Genomic DNA, 16,416 nt, shown 5'->3' on the forward strand with positions numbered 1-16,416 from the left:
TAATCTTTGGAAAATGCTTTATTGTATCATTTTAATATACAGCAATGAGTATTTCCAAATAATACAAAAGTAATCCTCAGACTTGATTGAGTAAAGATAAAATGTCCCAGAATTTTTCTTCCTTAGTTTTTCACAAGCAATTACTAAAGGTCCATAGCTGATTTTTCCATGAAAGATTATTCTAATAACTTCGAGTGCTCAATCCGTGCAATAGTCCAGTCAGGCTTTACTCCTTGTGTAAACTCCCTCTGAAATCTAGGAAAAACATTACAAATAATATGACTCTTCCATCAGCCCAAACACTTTCTACAAAACTATGTGACCTTTAAGAAACAGAATTTAACAATAAGCTAAGTTAATGGTAAATCAAAACCTCCTAATTCAATCATCAAAGATGTACCCTAGGAAAAATGCATTCTGAACTCTATACTATTTTTTTAATAGACTGTTCTTACATTCAACATCTGCTTGCTCTTGAAAGATACTTGGATATTGTTCTTTTACAAAATACTAGTTAAAACATGCCTAATAAAAGCAGGAATAAATCAAATTCTGTTAACGCACACCAAACTTTATATATGTAATCCTACATACAGGGAAAGCTGTTTTTCAAGTCACACTGTTGCCAACTAAGTAATAAATAGGGGAATTCAGTTTGGCTTATAGGTACTAAATCTATCTTTTGTTTGTTTGTTTTTGTTTTTCAAGTTGGGGTTTCACACTAGCCCAGGCCCTGACCTGGAACTCACTATGTAGTCTCAGGATGGCCTCGAGCTCACGGTGATCCTCCTACCTCTGCCTCCGTAGTGCTGGGATTAATGGTGTGCACCACGATGCCTGGCTTAAATCAATCTTTAAAATATTAGTGTTTCTGTGCTGTCCAAGGTCTTAATAAGGAATACCAAAAGAGGCAAAGTTAATAAAATTCTTAAGTTAAGTAATGATACTAATAATTAATTATAAAGGTACCTTTAAAAAGACACAATTCAGTGGATTTAAATTAAATAAGAGTGTGTGTGTGTGTGTGTGTGTGTGTGTGTGTGTGTGTAATATTTTTGGCAATTATAACCAAAACATAAAAAATTTCTTTAAGAAAAGTAATGAAGATATAAACTTATAAATCTGTGATATGATGTATTTTCTTTCTGAGGACATATTTGGGGTTTGTTTGTTATTTTTTAAAAATATTTTTTGTTTATTTATTTGAAAGTTACAAACAAAGAAAGAGGCAGATAGAGAGAGAGAATGGGCACACCAGGGCCTCCCGCCACTACAAACGAACTCCAGACGCGTGTGTCCCCTTGTGCATCTGGCTAACATGGGTCCTGGGGAATTGAACCTTGAACCGGGGTCCTTAGGCTTCACAGGCAAGTGCTTAACCGCTAAGCCATCTCTCCAGCCCATTGTTTGTTATTTTTAAGTATTGTAATTTTATTGAATTAATAGTAACATTCTCATCTCTATTTGAGAGAGACAGAGAAATATTGCATATATATGAAAATGAGGGAGAGAGCAAGCACGTGCAAGCATGGGCACATCAGGGCCAGCTGCCGCAAACCAATTCTAGACACATGCACCACTTTATGTGTCTAGCTTTAAGTGGGTACTGGGGAATTGAACCCAGGCCATCAGCTTTACAAGCAAGTGCCTTTAACTACTAAGTTATCTCTCTAGCCCCAATACTCTTTTAAATAAATACTGCATCTTCACTGACTTGTTCTAAGTTGTTCATGGTTCCAAAATTATTAGTACAAAGTACAATATAGTGTCTTTTAAAATATTTGCTAACTTAAAAGCAGAAGGATCACATTAAGGACAAACAATATGCTTTCAATTTTGCATCTGAAACCTGGGTTCCTGACAGATAAGTTCCTAGTAAACAGGCAATCCTCGTGTGAAGCATGTCAAACTTTTCTTTCTTATTTATGTTGTTTGGTTTTTCGAGGTAGGGTCTCGCTCTAGCCCAGGCTGACCTGGAATTCACTATGTAGTCTCAGAGTGGCCTCAAACTCATGATGATCCTCCTACCTTTGCCTCCCAAGTGCTGGGATTAGAGGCATGTGCCACCATGCCCGGCCAAACTTTATTTTGTAAAGACAGAGGCACTGTATGTCCCATCTGACAAACTTTTCTGCTACAAGACCTTGCTATTTATTGTTCCCCAAAGTGTTGGGTCTCTTGACACCTTTAAATTGTGTAGGTCCTATGACTACTTTGACCAGACTTTCTTTGCTGGTCTAGCACTTTCCAATTTGTACCTCTTAGTATCCGTTTAAATTTATGTGTCCCAATAGACTCAGGAGTTTACTAAAGTCTGTAACTTGGATTTCTAGCCCTGTGGCTAGAGGAGGTGTCATATGGGTGGATGCTGGGTTCCACCCCTAAGTGGTTACTGGGGGTGGATCTGAATTCCAGCCTAAGGTACTGGATTCAGCTTAGCAGTATTACCTCTTTCTAATTTTTAACACTCCAGTTTATTCAGTGTGTCTTTATGACCTGTTCTCTTCATAAATTAATGGTCAAATTTCGATCCTTTCTTCCTGCAGCTCCCTCTAGTTTTTACTCCTTCACACCGTCTTTCATTTTCTGGAAAGGAAATGATAATGTGCTGATCATTTACTTACTCATAACTTGCACTAAGAAGTTGTTTAGTTTCCACATTCTGATCCCCCAACTTCACTTGGAAGACACTGGCTCCACTTAAAGTTTCACTGGGGATGTTGGCACTGGTTAGATACCAAAAGCACATCAGGATATTAACAAACTTCCTTCCTTAGAGAGAAAACACACACATACATATACACATAAATCATTATAACCTATCATCCATATATCCAACTGAAATCAGATAAGCTGACAGTAGTTATATACTTACTGAAGATCACACATAAGATGCCTGTTAATAATACTACCTTAGCATTACTCATTAGTTACCCTTTAGTATCATTACTCCTATATCTGACATCCTCCTCTCTGCAACTCAGTAATACAGGCACTATTTATCAAGTAAGCTCTTTACTAAATGTACTACATGGATTATTCTTAATTTATACCACTTTCTGAAATGCTCATAACAAATGTCTGTTATCAAGGAAATTAAGGGGAAACCTATATATTTTTTTGATACCCCAACTGGCCAAAAGAAGAAAGGACTCTTCTATGCTAATTTACTCTTCTGTGCCTAGAAAGCCACACAATATACCTGGGAAATCAGACAGTAATCACAATGCTAAAAAGGAATGAAATGTTAGAAAAAAGTATTCATCATCATAAATACCTTACATACCTTAAAGATATTTCAAATTAGCTTGAATCTAATCATCAAGAGTCTCCTATCACTGCCTTGGGAAATAGGTGAGCATAGGTTACACTTTTTAATTTTTTTTTTGGTTTTTCGAGGTAGGGTTTCACTCTAGCTCAGGCTAACCTGGAATTCACTATGTAGTCTCAGGGTGGCCTCTACTTCATGGTGATCTTCCTACCTCTGCCTCCCGAGTGCTGGGATTAAAGGCATGCACCACCATGCCCAGCAAGGTTACACTTTCTGTGTGCATGCTGCAAAACACATACAAATATGTGTAAAAGGAATTTACTGATCAATGACTGTTCAGGCATGCTACTGGAATATAATGCAATGTAAAAGGAAATGAACCAGATAAACACTAAAGTTCCTTCCATCTTTTCCCATTACTCCCTAATTCAATATGGGAGTTCTGTAGTCAACCCTTTTTTCATATCAGTCTTTAGCTGATAATATCTACTTTTCATTTTCTTTTATACTATATACTTTCTACATATAACATGCAATAGAAATTTAAAATGCTTAATGGAGGTGCCTCGTTAGCACAGTACGCAGCACGTCAGTCTCATAAAATGCTTAATGGTTTCTTACAGGTCAAGAAATCTGAAACATAAATATTTTTAAGACAGGGGAGCAACTTATCCTAAACCATTTTTTATCAGCATTAGTTATGATTTTCTGTACTGGGTATTAAGTGATAGTGGGGACAAGAAAAGATCTACATAGCAAGGTATTCAAAACTATTACTTACATCAACTCTTTCAGAGCTAGGTCTTTAAACAATGAATATATCATTTTCCTTAAAGTGCTACAAATGTTTGCTTTACAGACCAACTCTATTTTGTAGTTACTTACAGCTTAGCTTATCTGGATAATTGTAAGCTATTTAAAGTTGCCTATGCCCCAGCATTACCTTTCTCATCATAATAAATGGAGATGTCTCCTGTTGATGTATAGACAATTTCATCTATGTCAGCAGCAAGGGCATTTTTGTGGTTATCAGACAGTGAGGCAACCTTTTCTTTTAGTACCTGTAGCACCTAAATTTGGGGGGGGGAAAAAAACTATTAGTGACAAGTAGGTTTTTTCTTTTTTTTTGAGGTGGGGTCTCATTCTAGACTAGGCTGACATGGAACTCACTCTGTGGTCCCAGGCTGGTCTCAAACTCACAGTAATCCTCCTACCTGTTCAGCCTCCCTAGTGCTTGGATTAAAGGTATGTGCCACCACGCCAGCTATTCCAACTTTCATACAACCCCAAATACTCATAAACTCATAAGGACAAAAAGTCTATCGGCACATATACTATTTATAAGAATAAATTAGATTGTATGTCATTCTAGTGCAAATGGGTCATGCTTTTTTTAAAGTATTTTTATTTTTAATTATTTTCGTTTTTTGAGGTAGGGTCTCGCCTCTAGCCCAGGCTGACCTGGAATTCACTATGCAGTCTCAGGCTGGCCTTGAACTCACAGTGGTGTTCTACTTTAGCCTCCTGAGTGCTGGGATTAAAGGCATGTGCCACCACACCCAGCCAGACATTAACTTTTTAAAGAAAAATTAAAACCACACTTTACCTCTTTGGCCACAAGTTCTTCCAATAGGTCAAATTTACATTGTGACAGCAACTTGGATACACGAGCAAAAGCCTTGAGAAAAATAGTAGTGGAAAGATAACAATTATTACTTCAAAATACCATGTAAAATGCAACACAATGTTCACACTTCTTTTTTCAAAGTAGGATCTCACTAGCCCAGACTGACCTAGAATTCACTCTATAGTTACAGACTGGCCTTGAACTCATAGCAATTCTCCTACCTCTGCCTCCCGAGTGCTGGGAATAAAGGTGCCACCATACCTGGCTACAATGTTCATACTTCAAAGTCTTAATTTATGGTAAATATAATGAATAATGTAAATACTTAATATAACAATGTTATGTGTGACTACATTGAAGTTGGTTGGCTTTTCTTCAATGGCATGTCTACATATATAGTAGCAAGTGACCTGAATGCCAATTATGTGTCTATTCTTAGGACCTGGGATATTATAGTGTGTGGTATATATACTAGACACTTGATTAAAAGTAATTATAAGCTGGGCATGGTGGCGCAGGCCTTTCATCCCAGCACTCAGGAGGCAGAGGTAGGAGGATTGCCGTGAGTTCGAGGCCACCCTGAGACTCCATAGTGAATTCCAGGTCAGTCTGAGCTAGAGTGAGACCTTACCTCAGAAAACCAAAAAAATTAAAAATAATTAAAAATAAAAAAGTAATTATATCTCTATACATGCATATAGATATAACAAAATAATGATGAGGTAAACAACCATTTGACTATGTGGATCACCTCTCACTCATGCAGATGGCAGTTGGAAAGTGGGACAATTAAGACTGTACCAGGAGTCTAGAGATCTGGACTGTGCCCTGCACCTCACTAAAGGACGTTTAGGAAAGTGAGAGAACAGAGAAGAAGCTTACAATCTAAAACAGTGGGTCACAAGTTGAAGTACGAGGTCTCCTTTTAAGGATGGGGGAGGAACTACAATTCTCTAAATTCCTAGCAATGAGAAATGAAACCATGCATTAAGATCCTATCTGTCCGGGCTGGAGAGATGGCTTAGTGGTTAAGCACTTGCTTGTGAAGCCCAAGGACCCTGGTTCAAGGCTTGATACCCCAGTACCCGTGTAAGCCAGATACACAAAGTGGCACATGCATCTGGAGTCTGGAGTTCACTTTCTGTGACTGGAGGCCCTGGTGTGCCCATTTTCTCTTTCTCTCTCTCTCTCTCTCTCTCTCTCTCTCTCTCTCTCTCTCTGCCTCTTTCTCTGTCTGTCTGTCTGTTGGTCTCAAATAAATAAATAAATAAATAAATTAAGAAAAAAGATCCTATCTGTCTTCCAGGAGCTTTCAGTCTACTTGGGAAGGGAGACACATTAATTGACAATTATGCCAGGGTTAAGAACTGGATGATAGAGAGCATAAAGAAAAGCCATCTCTGGGCTGGAGACATGGCTCAGCAGTTAAGGCACTTGCCTGCAACACCTAACCACCTGGGTTCAATTCCTCAGTACCCATGTAAAGCCAGATGCACAAGGTGGCACATGTGTCTGGAATTTGTTGCAGTGGCTGGGGACCCTGGCATACCCATTCTATGTCTGTCTCTTTCTTTGTCTTTCTTTCTGCTTACAAATAAATAAATAAAAACATTTTTTGAAAAGCCACGTTGGCTGGAGAGATGGCTTAGAGATTAAGACACTTGTTTGCAAAGCCTAAGGACTCAGGTTTGACTCCCCAGAACCCACATAAGCCAGATGCACAAGGCACCACATACATACAAGGTGATTCATGTGTACAAGGTGGCACACATGTCTGGAGTTTGAATGCAGTGGCTAGAGACTCTGGTGCACCAATTCTCTCTCTTAAAAAAATAAAAAGCCATGTCATTTAATCTGACAGGACCACAAGAGAGCTTTCTGAAGGAAGTAATTAATGTCTAAGATGAAATCTGAAGAACTGGCTAGAGAGAGGCACATAAGACAGAGAACACTGCAAATTATTTTAGGCTGCATTGTACTTCCTTCCACTCATATGCTGAAGCCCCAACCTCTAGCACCTTGGAATGTGACTACATTTGGAGAGGGGCCTTTAAAGCAGTGATTAAGTTAAAATAAGGCTGTTAGGATAAGCCCTAATCCAATCTCATTGGTGTCCTTATGACAGGAGGAAATGTGGATACATGGATGTCAGGGACACAAACTAATGCAAAGGAAAGTCCATGCAAAGGCACAATCAGACAGGGAGACACCTCAGGAGAAACTAATGCTTCTGATATTTTTTAAAGTTTAGTTATTTGCACGCAGAGAGAGAGAGAGAGAGAGAGAGAGAGAGAGAGAGAGAGAGAGGAGAGAGACAGTGAGAAAGAGAATGGGCATGTCAGGGCCTCCAGCTGCTGCAAAGGAGCTCCAGATGAATGTGTCACTTTGTGCATCTTTGTGGGTACTGGGGAATTGAACCCTGGGTCATTGGGCTTTGCAGGTAAGTGCCTTAATTGCTGAACCATTTCTCCAGCCCCATGCTTCTGATATTTCATACTGAGATACTGCTGTTTAAGCAACCCAGTCTGTGGTACTCTGACATAACAGCCCTAGCAAACGGACATAACAGGAACTTCTGAAGATGGGCATGTTGGCACATGCCTTTAATCCCAGCACTTGGGAGGCAGAGGTGAGAGGATCACTATGAGTTCGAGGCCACCCTGAGACTACATAGTGAATTCCAGATCAGCCTGGGCTACAGCGAGACCCTACCTCAAAAAATAAAATAAATAAATTTTTTAAAACTGGGGTTTTGAGAAAATGTACACATCCACATGTATTCAACAACTCTGAACCCTTTAGAGGTGTTCAGTGTTTGGAGATTTTATGTGCTTTGGAAAGCTTTCCTGTGGAAAATGGTGATCATTTTGAAAAAAGAAACAACTATCATAGCTAGCACGCTGAAACCAAACCATTAGCCTCTAGTTTGTGTGGCCAAGATCACACCTGGCCTAATTATCCTAAAAGGCAAAAATGCATCATGATACAGCTACATGATAAGATCCCAATGACATAGGAATGCCCCTCTCAAGCTTATAGGAATAGCCTTCTTTCTGTATCAATGACTGAAATTTTTTAGAAAGATGTAAGAAACAAACTATGGTTCACAATAACAGTGAAGTAACAGATCACATGAAATTGTAAATGGCAAGCAGGGTCTATGGAACACTGGACCACCTATTTCCTTAAGTGATAAATGTCTGCCAAAATTATATGTAACCACACCACTTGGGAAAAAGACCCTGTCTGGGGTGGGTGGGTGGATGTGTATGTATATATGTATACATACATATATACATACTATACATATATATATATATATATACATACAACCCCCCCCACACACACATATCTGGCTTATGTGGGTACTGGGGATTAGTCTATGACAAAAGAGAACACAATGTTCAACAGATTACCTAGCTGACTTTGCACCAGGTTATTATTCTCAAGTTCTAGAATTATACTCAAATCATGGAAGTGAGTTAGGAAAAGTAGTTTTAGCCATTTCCTTGTATAAAAACATGTATGTTACCTTAAGTGTTGAAGAACTGATCTGAATGGTATGCTCTGTAACCACAGGTTTAAGGGAACAGTGATTTGAGTATTTGTTATAGCTGATCCCAAATATTCTTTTTGGACGTCAACATGGTTAACTGAATAGAAACGAAACAAAACAAAACTTAGAGGGCTAGAGAGATGGCTTAGCCATTAAGGTGCTTGCTGGCAAAGCCAAAGGACCCACGTTTGATTCCCCAGGACCCACATTAGCCTGATGCACAAGGTGGTGCATGCATCTGGAGTTCCTCAACAGTGACTAGGGTTCCTGCCATGCCGATTCTCTCTATGTGCTTCTTCCTCTTTCTCTGTCTCCCTCTCATAAATAAATAAAATATATTAAAAAAGAAAAAATAATAACTTAGATAAGGCAATAGTTCATTCAAACTGGAAACAGTTTGACTGTGAGGAAGGAGATTAAAATAGCTAACAACTAGGATCAGAGAGTGAACTAAAAGGTCCTCCAAACTTTTGTATGTTCAGAAGAAAAAGAGACAAGGATGTACTAAATGTTGATAGGGAGATGATTTCAGGTCCTTACTGACTCGTAAATGAACTGGTACATAACTGAGTCCTATATGTTATGGGTTAGATACACTCCCATATATCAATGGACATAGTGAAGAATAGTAGGATCATTCTATTTACCTCTACATGCACCACTTGGACATTAAAAATAAACACAAGTAGACATTTATTTGTCCCTTCAGTATGATGCTGAGTTAGGCATCTAAATCAAACTTTCTCCTTCCTATTCTATTTTAAATGTTTTATTTATTTATTGGAGAGCAGGTGGGGGAGAAAGAATGGGTGCATCAGGGCCTCTAGTCACTGCAAAGGAACTCCCGATGCATGCACCACCTTGTTCATCTGGCTTATGTGGGTACTGGGGACTCGAACCTGGGTCTTTGCTTCACGGTCAAGTACCTTAACTGCTAAGCCATCTCTCCAGGCCATCCCTTTTATTTATTTTAACTAATTTATTATCATTATTTATTTATTTATTTATTTATTTATTGTTTTTTTTTGTGGTAGTGTTTCACTGTAGTTCAGGCTGACCTGGAATTTACTATGGAGTCTCAGGGTGGCCTCGAACTCAGGGCAATCCTCCTACCTCTGCTGGGATTAAAGGTGTGCGCCACCATGCCAGCCCCTTTTATTTTTATGTAAACAAATTCATTTGATAAAAGTTGACTCAGAAAAAGGAAGCAGGATTAAGTTGATAACGTTTAACTTATAGGTCACATGAATAAGTAAACGGCTGTGATGATATGAATAATTTGAAGTTAGGAGTTAGTTAGCATACCAGTATAGCCAATATTAAAGATTATGCTGACGAAGAATGTCTGTGGAAATACGAATTGGGGAATAAACTGTAACTTCTATTGTTTATTAACAGTTCTGCAGTGTTCGTGAGTGACTAAGAAAATCCAAAGGTTCAGGTAACCTTTCAACCTCAAAAAATACATGTACACACACACACACACACACACACACACACACACTCTGCAAATAATCTCAGGACGTTATTATCTGCTCAGAAACGAGTTCATGATGGAGAAATTAGGGCTATGAATCACTAAAGGCTAAGTATGCCCAGCCAAGGAGTGCTGTGCACTTATCAGTGAGCACAACAAGTAGCCTCATCAGACTCTCTGGGAGGGAAACACCGCTCACCTCCACCTCCAACCCATTGTCCTTTAAGTAATATGGGAGGCGAGGGTAGCACTGTCGCTGTGCCAAGTAGCTGGCTGAGAGTTCTGCATTTCTACCAGAAACTATACTTCAGTACTTTGGGAATGTTATCTCGTTCCTCACTATTTTACCCACTCAATTTGTTTATCAAATGTTTACTGAGTGCCTACTATGTGCCAAGCACTGTTTTCTCCATTTTCTGAACTTGGAAAATCACGAGTATGTTTAAAGAGTCACAAATGAGCTTGATATCTAAGTTTGAAAAAGACAGCTGGAGGGACTTCACCTTAATCCCTTAACGGAATCGCTCCTCCTTGACTGATGACCACGAGAACACACTAAGAAACTTACTTCGAGTATGGCTACGAGATTCGGTGTCTGGGTCACTAGGAACAATTGACACCTTAGGTCGCAGGGAAGACACTTCAAGGCTAAACACCTATGCGTGTGGCAGGCACGAGAGAAAGACAGGCAGACAGACAGACACACGGACTGGTTATGTAGGGAAGCACACAAACCTGCTTCGCCCCCTCGGAGAATTCTGCGATGCTAAACTCTTTGTCGAAATAGGCCCAAATGAGGAAGGCGTAAATCCGAGTCCGGACCCAGTTGATGGGGTTGGAGAATCCCAGGATGATCATCTTGGTTTTCTGGCGCGGCTGGGGCGGCTCCTCGGTGCCGTAGCTGCGCCGGGGGCCCGCAGGGGAGCAAGCGAGGGCTGCGGGGAGCGCTGCCCCGCCGCGCCGGGGCCGCCAGGGGCCGCGGGCACACAGCGCCGGGACCCAGGCGCCGCGAGGAAACGGGGCCGCTCCCGAGCCCAGGCGACGGCGACACAGGCAGCAACATCCGGCCAACGACAGCCTCACCTCGGCCGCCCCGACAGTCCCGAGTCGGGTGGTCCTGCACGGCAGCGACCGAGAGAGCAGAGGACGGGGCAGCAGGCGGGCGGACAGCGCCATGTTGGTGACCTTTCACCCCTCGGTTCGCCTGTGCCTCAGCGAAAGGAACCCGGAGGGAAACCACCTCGGCGGGGATTAGAGAAGCGGACTCGAGAGCCAAGCTGGCCTGTCGCTGGCACCTCTGTGGAGTCCTATCCCATGCTCCGCAGAGAGACAGGACCTGGGTTACCGGCACCAGCAGTTAAAAATCAGCTTACTCTCTGACCTTCAGCAACCCGCCCCCCACCCCGCGGACCTTTTTCTCTCCGGGTGGTGTTTCCAGGCGGATCGCGCACGGACGAACCCGGCGCAGGCAAAGTTAGCAGGCGCTTTGAAAGCGAAGCTGAGCTACCATGGACGGCCAGCGCCTTGCGGTACCCCGACTCCAGGGCGTTTCACGGGAGCACTTTCTGGAGCACCTCTACCCACAGGTGAGGAGGCCGTCGCCGCCGACCCAATCGCGGGATGCCCGGGGAGATTTCGCCCGGAACATGCCGGAGCCTCCCAACTGGTCTCTTGCGACCCAGGCTGTGCGGAGGAGGCTTTCAGGCTGCAGCAGATGAATGGTTGGCTTAACTGCTTCGAGGGAGAGGGCACCAGGGCCTTGCCGACCGGCTCGGGAAGTAAAAGCACTGGAGGAAACGGCCCCACATCGGTGAGAAGCATTTTGCCGAAAAGAAAGGCGCATATTGGTCATATATGCGTAGGCTCTAGGCATGCTTCGTGGCTATTTTTTTAAATATTAATTTGAGAGAGGGAGAAAAAATGGGGCTCCACATGCATGCGCTACGTTGTGCATCTTTATGTCGATACTGGGAAATCGAATCTGGGTCCTTTTGGCTTTGCAGGCAAATGCCCTAAGTGCTAAGCTATATGTCCAGCCCTCCGTGGTTGTTTTTTATTTTTAACTTTCGTATTTGAAATATCTTTTAAAATATATATATATATATATATATATATTTATTTATTTATTTATTTATTTATTTCAGACAGAGATAAGAGAGAATGGGTGCACCCGGGCCTTCAGCCACTGCAAACAAACTCCAGATGCATGCATCACCACTTTGTGCATTTGCCTTACGTGGGTTCTGGGGAATCGAACCTGGGTCCTTTGGCTTTGCAGGCAAGCGCCTTAACTCCTAAGCCATCCCTCCAGCTCTGAAATATCTCTTTATTAAAATAGTATCGTCTCTATATAGGTGGCAGTCACAGCCAAGGTGTGGTCGTTGTGCTGCAATTGTTGACTTTCAGCTAGTGAAGCTTCAACCAAGTTCCTTTCCCTTCCCAGGTCCTTCTACCCTGCCTCAGTTACCCTAAACAGAAAGACACCTAACCGCTTTCTTTTTTGGTATTTATGTCTGTAAGGGTGTTCACAAACCAGGCATAGAGACTCACTCCTGTAAATCCCAGGCTGAGGAGGCTGAGGCAGGTTGGGCAAAACAGCATGAGATCTTGAATTAAAAAGAAAAAGGGAACATGTGGTGGTAAAGATACAGGGTTGAGGATTACAAGTCAGGGATTTGTTTCATCTTGGTAGCTAATCTGTAGATAAGGGTTCCTTCCCCCATCTTTATAATGGGACTAGTACTAGCTGTCTGTCAGTCCCCTACCTCAGCATGTGTTAGGTATATGATGCCCACACTACTCCATCTGGTTATGAAGATTGTAAGATGAATAGCAAAAGGTTTTATTTTTATAACATATTATCCGAACCAGTCGTAATATGTCACAAAGGAGGCATTATTGTAGTGTAGTAAAACTAGAAATTAATAACAAAATTAGGGAAAAAGAGAATGTTTTACCTGGGAGGAATAGAAAGGGAAATATGATTTTTTAAAAAAATCTTCTAAAAAAACCTTATATAATAAACTGCATGTGGTACATTTGCATGAATAGACAGAACAGAATAGAATATAAAATAAAGCAATATCTCCCCATATGTACATATGTATATATTTTTTTTCAGTAATAAGTTCCTATTCATATAAAAATTTAGTGTATAATCAACATGGCATTTCAAAAATCACTGGGTCAACAATTGCCTTTTTGACTTTATATTTTAGAGAAATTTTAGCTTCATAGGAAAACTGGCTTGGAAGTACAGAATTTTTTTATACTTCCTCAATCTCCTCCATTATCAACAGTTCTCACTAAAGCAGTTCATCTATTTATTAGAATTAATGAACCTGGATTAACACATCCTCTTCATCCAAAATTCATCGTTTAGGATTCACTCCTAGTGCCATGTTTCTTTGGGCTTAGAAAAGTTTGTGACATGAGTTTACCATTGCTCAGTCGTGTCACTGCTCTAGTGGTGCTCCGATAACCGAGGAGTCATCTAGAAATCAGTAAAATGAAGTTTACGTGTTTCATTACATGCAGAAATATGTGGATTAGAAAAATATAAGGAAATTACAGGGCATGGAGCTTAGCTGTTAAAGGTGCTTGCTTGAGAAGCCGGACAGCCCCAGTGCCCGTGTAAAGGTGGTGTCTACATCTGGAGCTTGTGTGCAGTGACAAAAGACCCTGGTATGCCCATTCTCTCTCTCTGCTTCTCCTAGAAAATAAATAGATTTTAAAAAAGAAATTACATAAATACTAGAAGCAAACATAAGTAAATTCTTCTAAAATCTAAGTATATATGTATATATTAGTTACTTTCTTACTGCTTTGAACAAATACCTAGCCAGAAGAAACTTAGCGAAGGAAAAGGTTTATTTTTGCTTAAAGTGTTGAGAAATTTCATTTCAGGGAAGGTATGATGGACTGGCTTGCCACATTTTAGTCAGACTCAGAAACAGAACAAGTATGAAGTGAGGTCAGTTGTAGTCTCAAGACCTGCCCCAGTGACCAACTTCCTTCAGCAAGGTTCTACCTTTTAAGGGAATCCAACCTTTCAGAACAGGGCTACCAGTTGGGGCTGAAGTGTTCAAACACTTGAGCTTATGGGCACATTTTACACACCACCACATGCATACACACACGCCATGCAGACTATACATACACAGAAAATGAAGTCATATAAATAATAAATAAAGGCTTGAGTTAACCTTGACATAGCATGAGTCATCCATACATGCATTAAGTATGAAATAAGTACATATATGCATATAAGGGTGTGTGTGTGTTTGGGGGTATAGACACACCCTTCCATATTCTCAGTTTGGACCACTGAGAAGACAGAAATAATGACACGATTAAAACTTTCTTGTTGAGGTGGGGTGGATATGATCAAAATACATTATATATTGTATAAAACAATGCCAGCAATAAGAAAGATTCCCGCTTAAAAGAACCAGAGTTTCCTAAAGAAATGGCTGGGCAGAGAAAGGAAAAGATACTGGATTGCCTTATTTTGCCATAAAGTAAGGGAATGTTTAGGTTAAAATGTCGCAAGAAGCAGCCTAAAGAATCCTACAGGCCAAATCTGGCATAATTTGCACATCAGACTTGCATCAGTAAAGTTAGACCTGGTGGTGCATGCCTATTATGCCCAGCCCTCAGGAGTTAGAGGCGAGAGGATCACAGAAATACTAGGACAGAATATCAGGTGCCACACTATAGCATACTTTTTGTGTAACATTTCTTCCTCAGTAACATTCCTTCCTCAAAATGCATAAAAACTGTTCATGAAGAAAATCAGATCCCAGGGCATTCAACAAAATAGCTGGCCTGTATACTTAAAAATATCAAGGTCATAGGCAAACAAAGGCTGATGAACTAACTGTTCCAGAGTAAATGAGACATGGCAACTGGATGCAATATGGCATCTCAGACTAAATTCTAGGCCAGGAAAATAAAGGAAATTATTGGGACAATTAGTGAAATCTGAATGCAGTCAGTGTGTTACATAATAATAATGTGTCAGTATGCAGCAGAATTTTGATAATTACTCTAGCTATGTAAGACTGTCTTTGTTTTGAGAATATTCTCAGGCTTTTAAAGATAAAAGGACATGATGTCAGCTATTTAACCTTGAAGTGGTTCAGAACAGTTAAATCACTTCTAATATGTTTATCTCTAAACACTGAGATTAAGAGCAAATGATAAATGGTGAATCAGGCTGGAGGGTATATGGAAATTCTTTAAAATGTTCTTGTAACAGTTTTACAAGGGGTAAGATAGGAAGCTGGGTGTGATGGCTGACACCTTTAATCCTAGCACTCAGGAAGTTGATGCAGGATTGCTATGAGTTCAAGGCCAACCCAAGTTACTGAGTTTCAGGACAGCCTAGGTTAGAGTGAGACCCTCCCTGAAAAATCCTTCCCAAAATAATAAAATTTTTAAAAAGTTTAAAATGGTATCCAAATAAGATTCAAAAATATTTCAGGGCTGGAGAGATGGCTCAGCAGTTAAGGCATCTACCTGCAAAGCCTAAGGACCTAGGTTCAATTCCCTAGTACCCACATAAAGCCAAATGCACAAAGTGGTACATGCATTTACAGTCTGTTTGCAGTGGGTGGAGGCCCTGGCATACCCATTCTCTATCTCTGCCTGCAAGTAGATTAAGAAAAAATTTTTTTTACTATAAAGTACAAATTTTATTTTTCCCAAATAAGATGAAAATATTTTAATATTTTAATTTCTCTTACCTGTGGATAACCATACTATCTTGTCAATCTTAATTTTTGTTTGAGGTGTATTACAAGGGCCTTTTACATGTTTTAGTGATAGCAGAACCTGTTAAAAACTTTATGATTGAGTATCTTGGATTTATGAATCAGTTTTGTCTGTCCTTCTGTTATTAAATACAGTGCCTGATATATTGCTAGTTTTCACAGTTTGCTATTGTTGTATTTTTACCTCTCTTACAGAGAAAACCTCTTGTGTTGGAAGGAATAGACTTGGGGCCATGCACAAGCAAATGGACAGTGGATTACTTATGCCAAGTCGGAGGGACTAAGGAAGTAAAGATCCATGTGGCTTCAGTTGCACAGATGGACTTCATTAGTAAGAACTTTGTATATAGGTATTTTCTTTTGAGGTTACTCTGGGGATAAAAACAACTTTTTTTAAAGAACTTTAAAAATGTCTTTATATTATGCAAAGACCATATGGCATTTCATCTTTAGTCTGGTTTATGTAATCATAGAATAGCTTACTGCTTTTTAATGAGTGGCTTAAAAGACAAGAATTTGAGTTTATGTAATTGTATGGAGACAATTTCCCTATTTTTTAAAAAATGGTTGGTGGCCCCAGACCTTGTGGAGTCATAGAAGAGTAAATTTCTATAACTAGAGTTAAAATACTTCTAAAGTTGGGTCTGCTATGCTCTAGTCTTTTTTTAAAAAAAAAAATATTTTATTTTATTTTTTATTTGGGAGAAGGGT

General features: G+C 40.2%; 2 protein-coding genes across 4 annotated transcripts in view; one reads left to right on the forward strand and one right to left on the reverse strand.

Annotated features, from left to right (window-relative positions):
- On the reverse strand, positions 1 to 11,263 carry Maip1 (matrix AAA peptidase interacting protein 1). 2 transcript variants are annotated; one of them, XM_004653594.2, is made up of 5 exons: positions 10,667 to 11,253; positions 4,878 to 4,949; positions 4,215 to 4,341; positions 2,625 to 2,772; positions 1 to 255 (listed from the first exon to the last, which is right to left on the reverse strand). In XM_004653594.2, exons 1-5 carry the CDS (start codon positions 11,105 to 11,107, stop codon positions 177 to 179), a joined length of 867 nt encoding a protein of 288 aa, XP_004653651.1. In that variant the 5' UTR covers positions 11,108 to 11,253; the 3' UTR covers positions 1 to 176. The 2 variants fall into 2 exon arrangements, 1 of the variants encoding a protein (XP_004653651.1); XR_006636732.1 differs by having other exon boundaries at positions 2,625 to 2,726; positions 10,667 to 11,263.
- Tyw5 (tRNA-yW synthesizing protein 5) overlaps positions 11,045 to 16,416 on the forward strand; it is a 19,511-nt gene continuing 14,139 nt past the window's right edge. The window contains exons 1-2 of one of the 2 annotated variants that reach the window (XM_004653595.2): positions 11,045 to 11,517; positions 15,901 to 16,055. In XM_004653595.2, coding sequence (XP_004653652.1) covers positions 11,440 to 11,517; positions 15,901 to 16,055 — 233 coding nt within the window. In that variant the 5' untranslated portion in view covers positions 11,045 to 11,439. The other variant, XM_045146661.1, reaches the window with a different exon arrangement.

Source organism: Jaculus jaculus, chromosome 4 (assembly GCF_020740685.1).
Source record: "Jaculus jaculus isolate mJacJac1 chromosome 4, mJacJac1.mat.Y.cur, whole genome shotgun sequence".
Taxonomy (NCBI): domain Eukaryota; kingdom Metazoa; phylum Chordata; class Mammalia; order Rodentia; family Dipodidae; genus Jaculus; species Jaculus jaculus.

Bases quoted from the DNA above. Each gene is read 5' to 3' on its own strand.
- Maip1 (XM_004653594.2), bottom strand. From the start codon at position 11,107: ATGGCGCTGTCCGCCCGCCTGCTGCCCCGTCCTCTGCTCTCTCGGTCG. The intron at 4,342-4,877 runs GTAAAGTGTGGT...CCCCAAATTTAG, and splicing joins AAGAACTTGTGGCCAAAGAG to GTGCTACAGGTACTAAAAGA. The intron at 256-2,624 runs GTAAGTAAATGA...TGTTTTTCCTAG, and splicing joins CTTCTTAGTGCAAGTTATGA to ATTTCAGAGGGAGTTTACAC.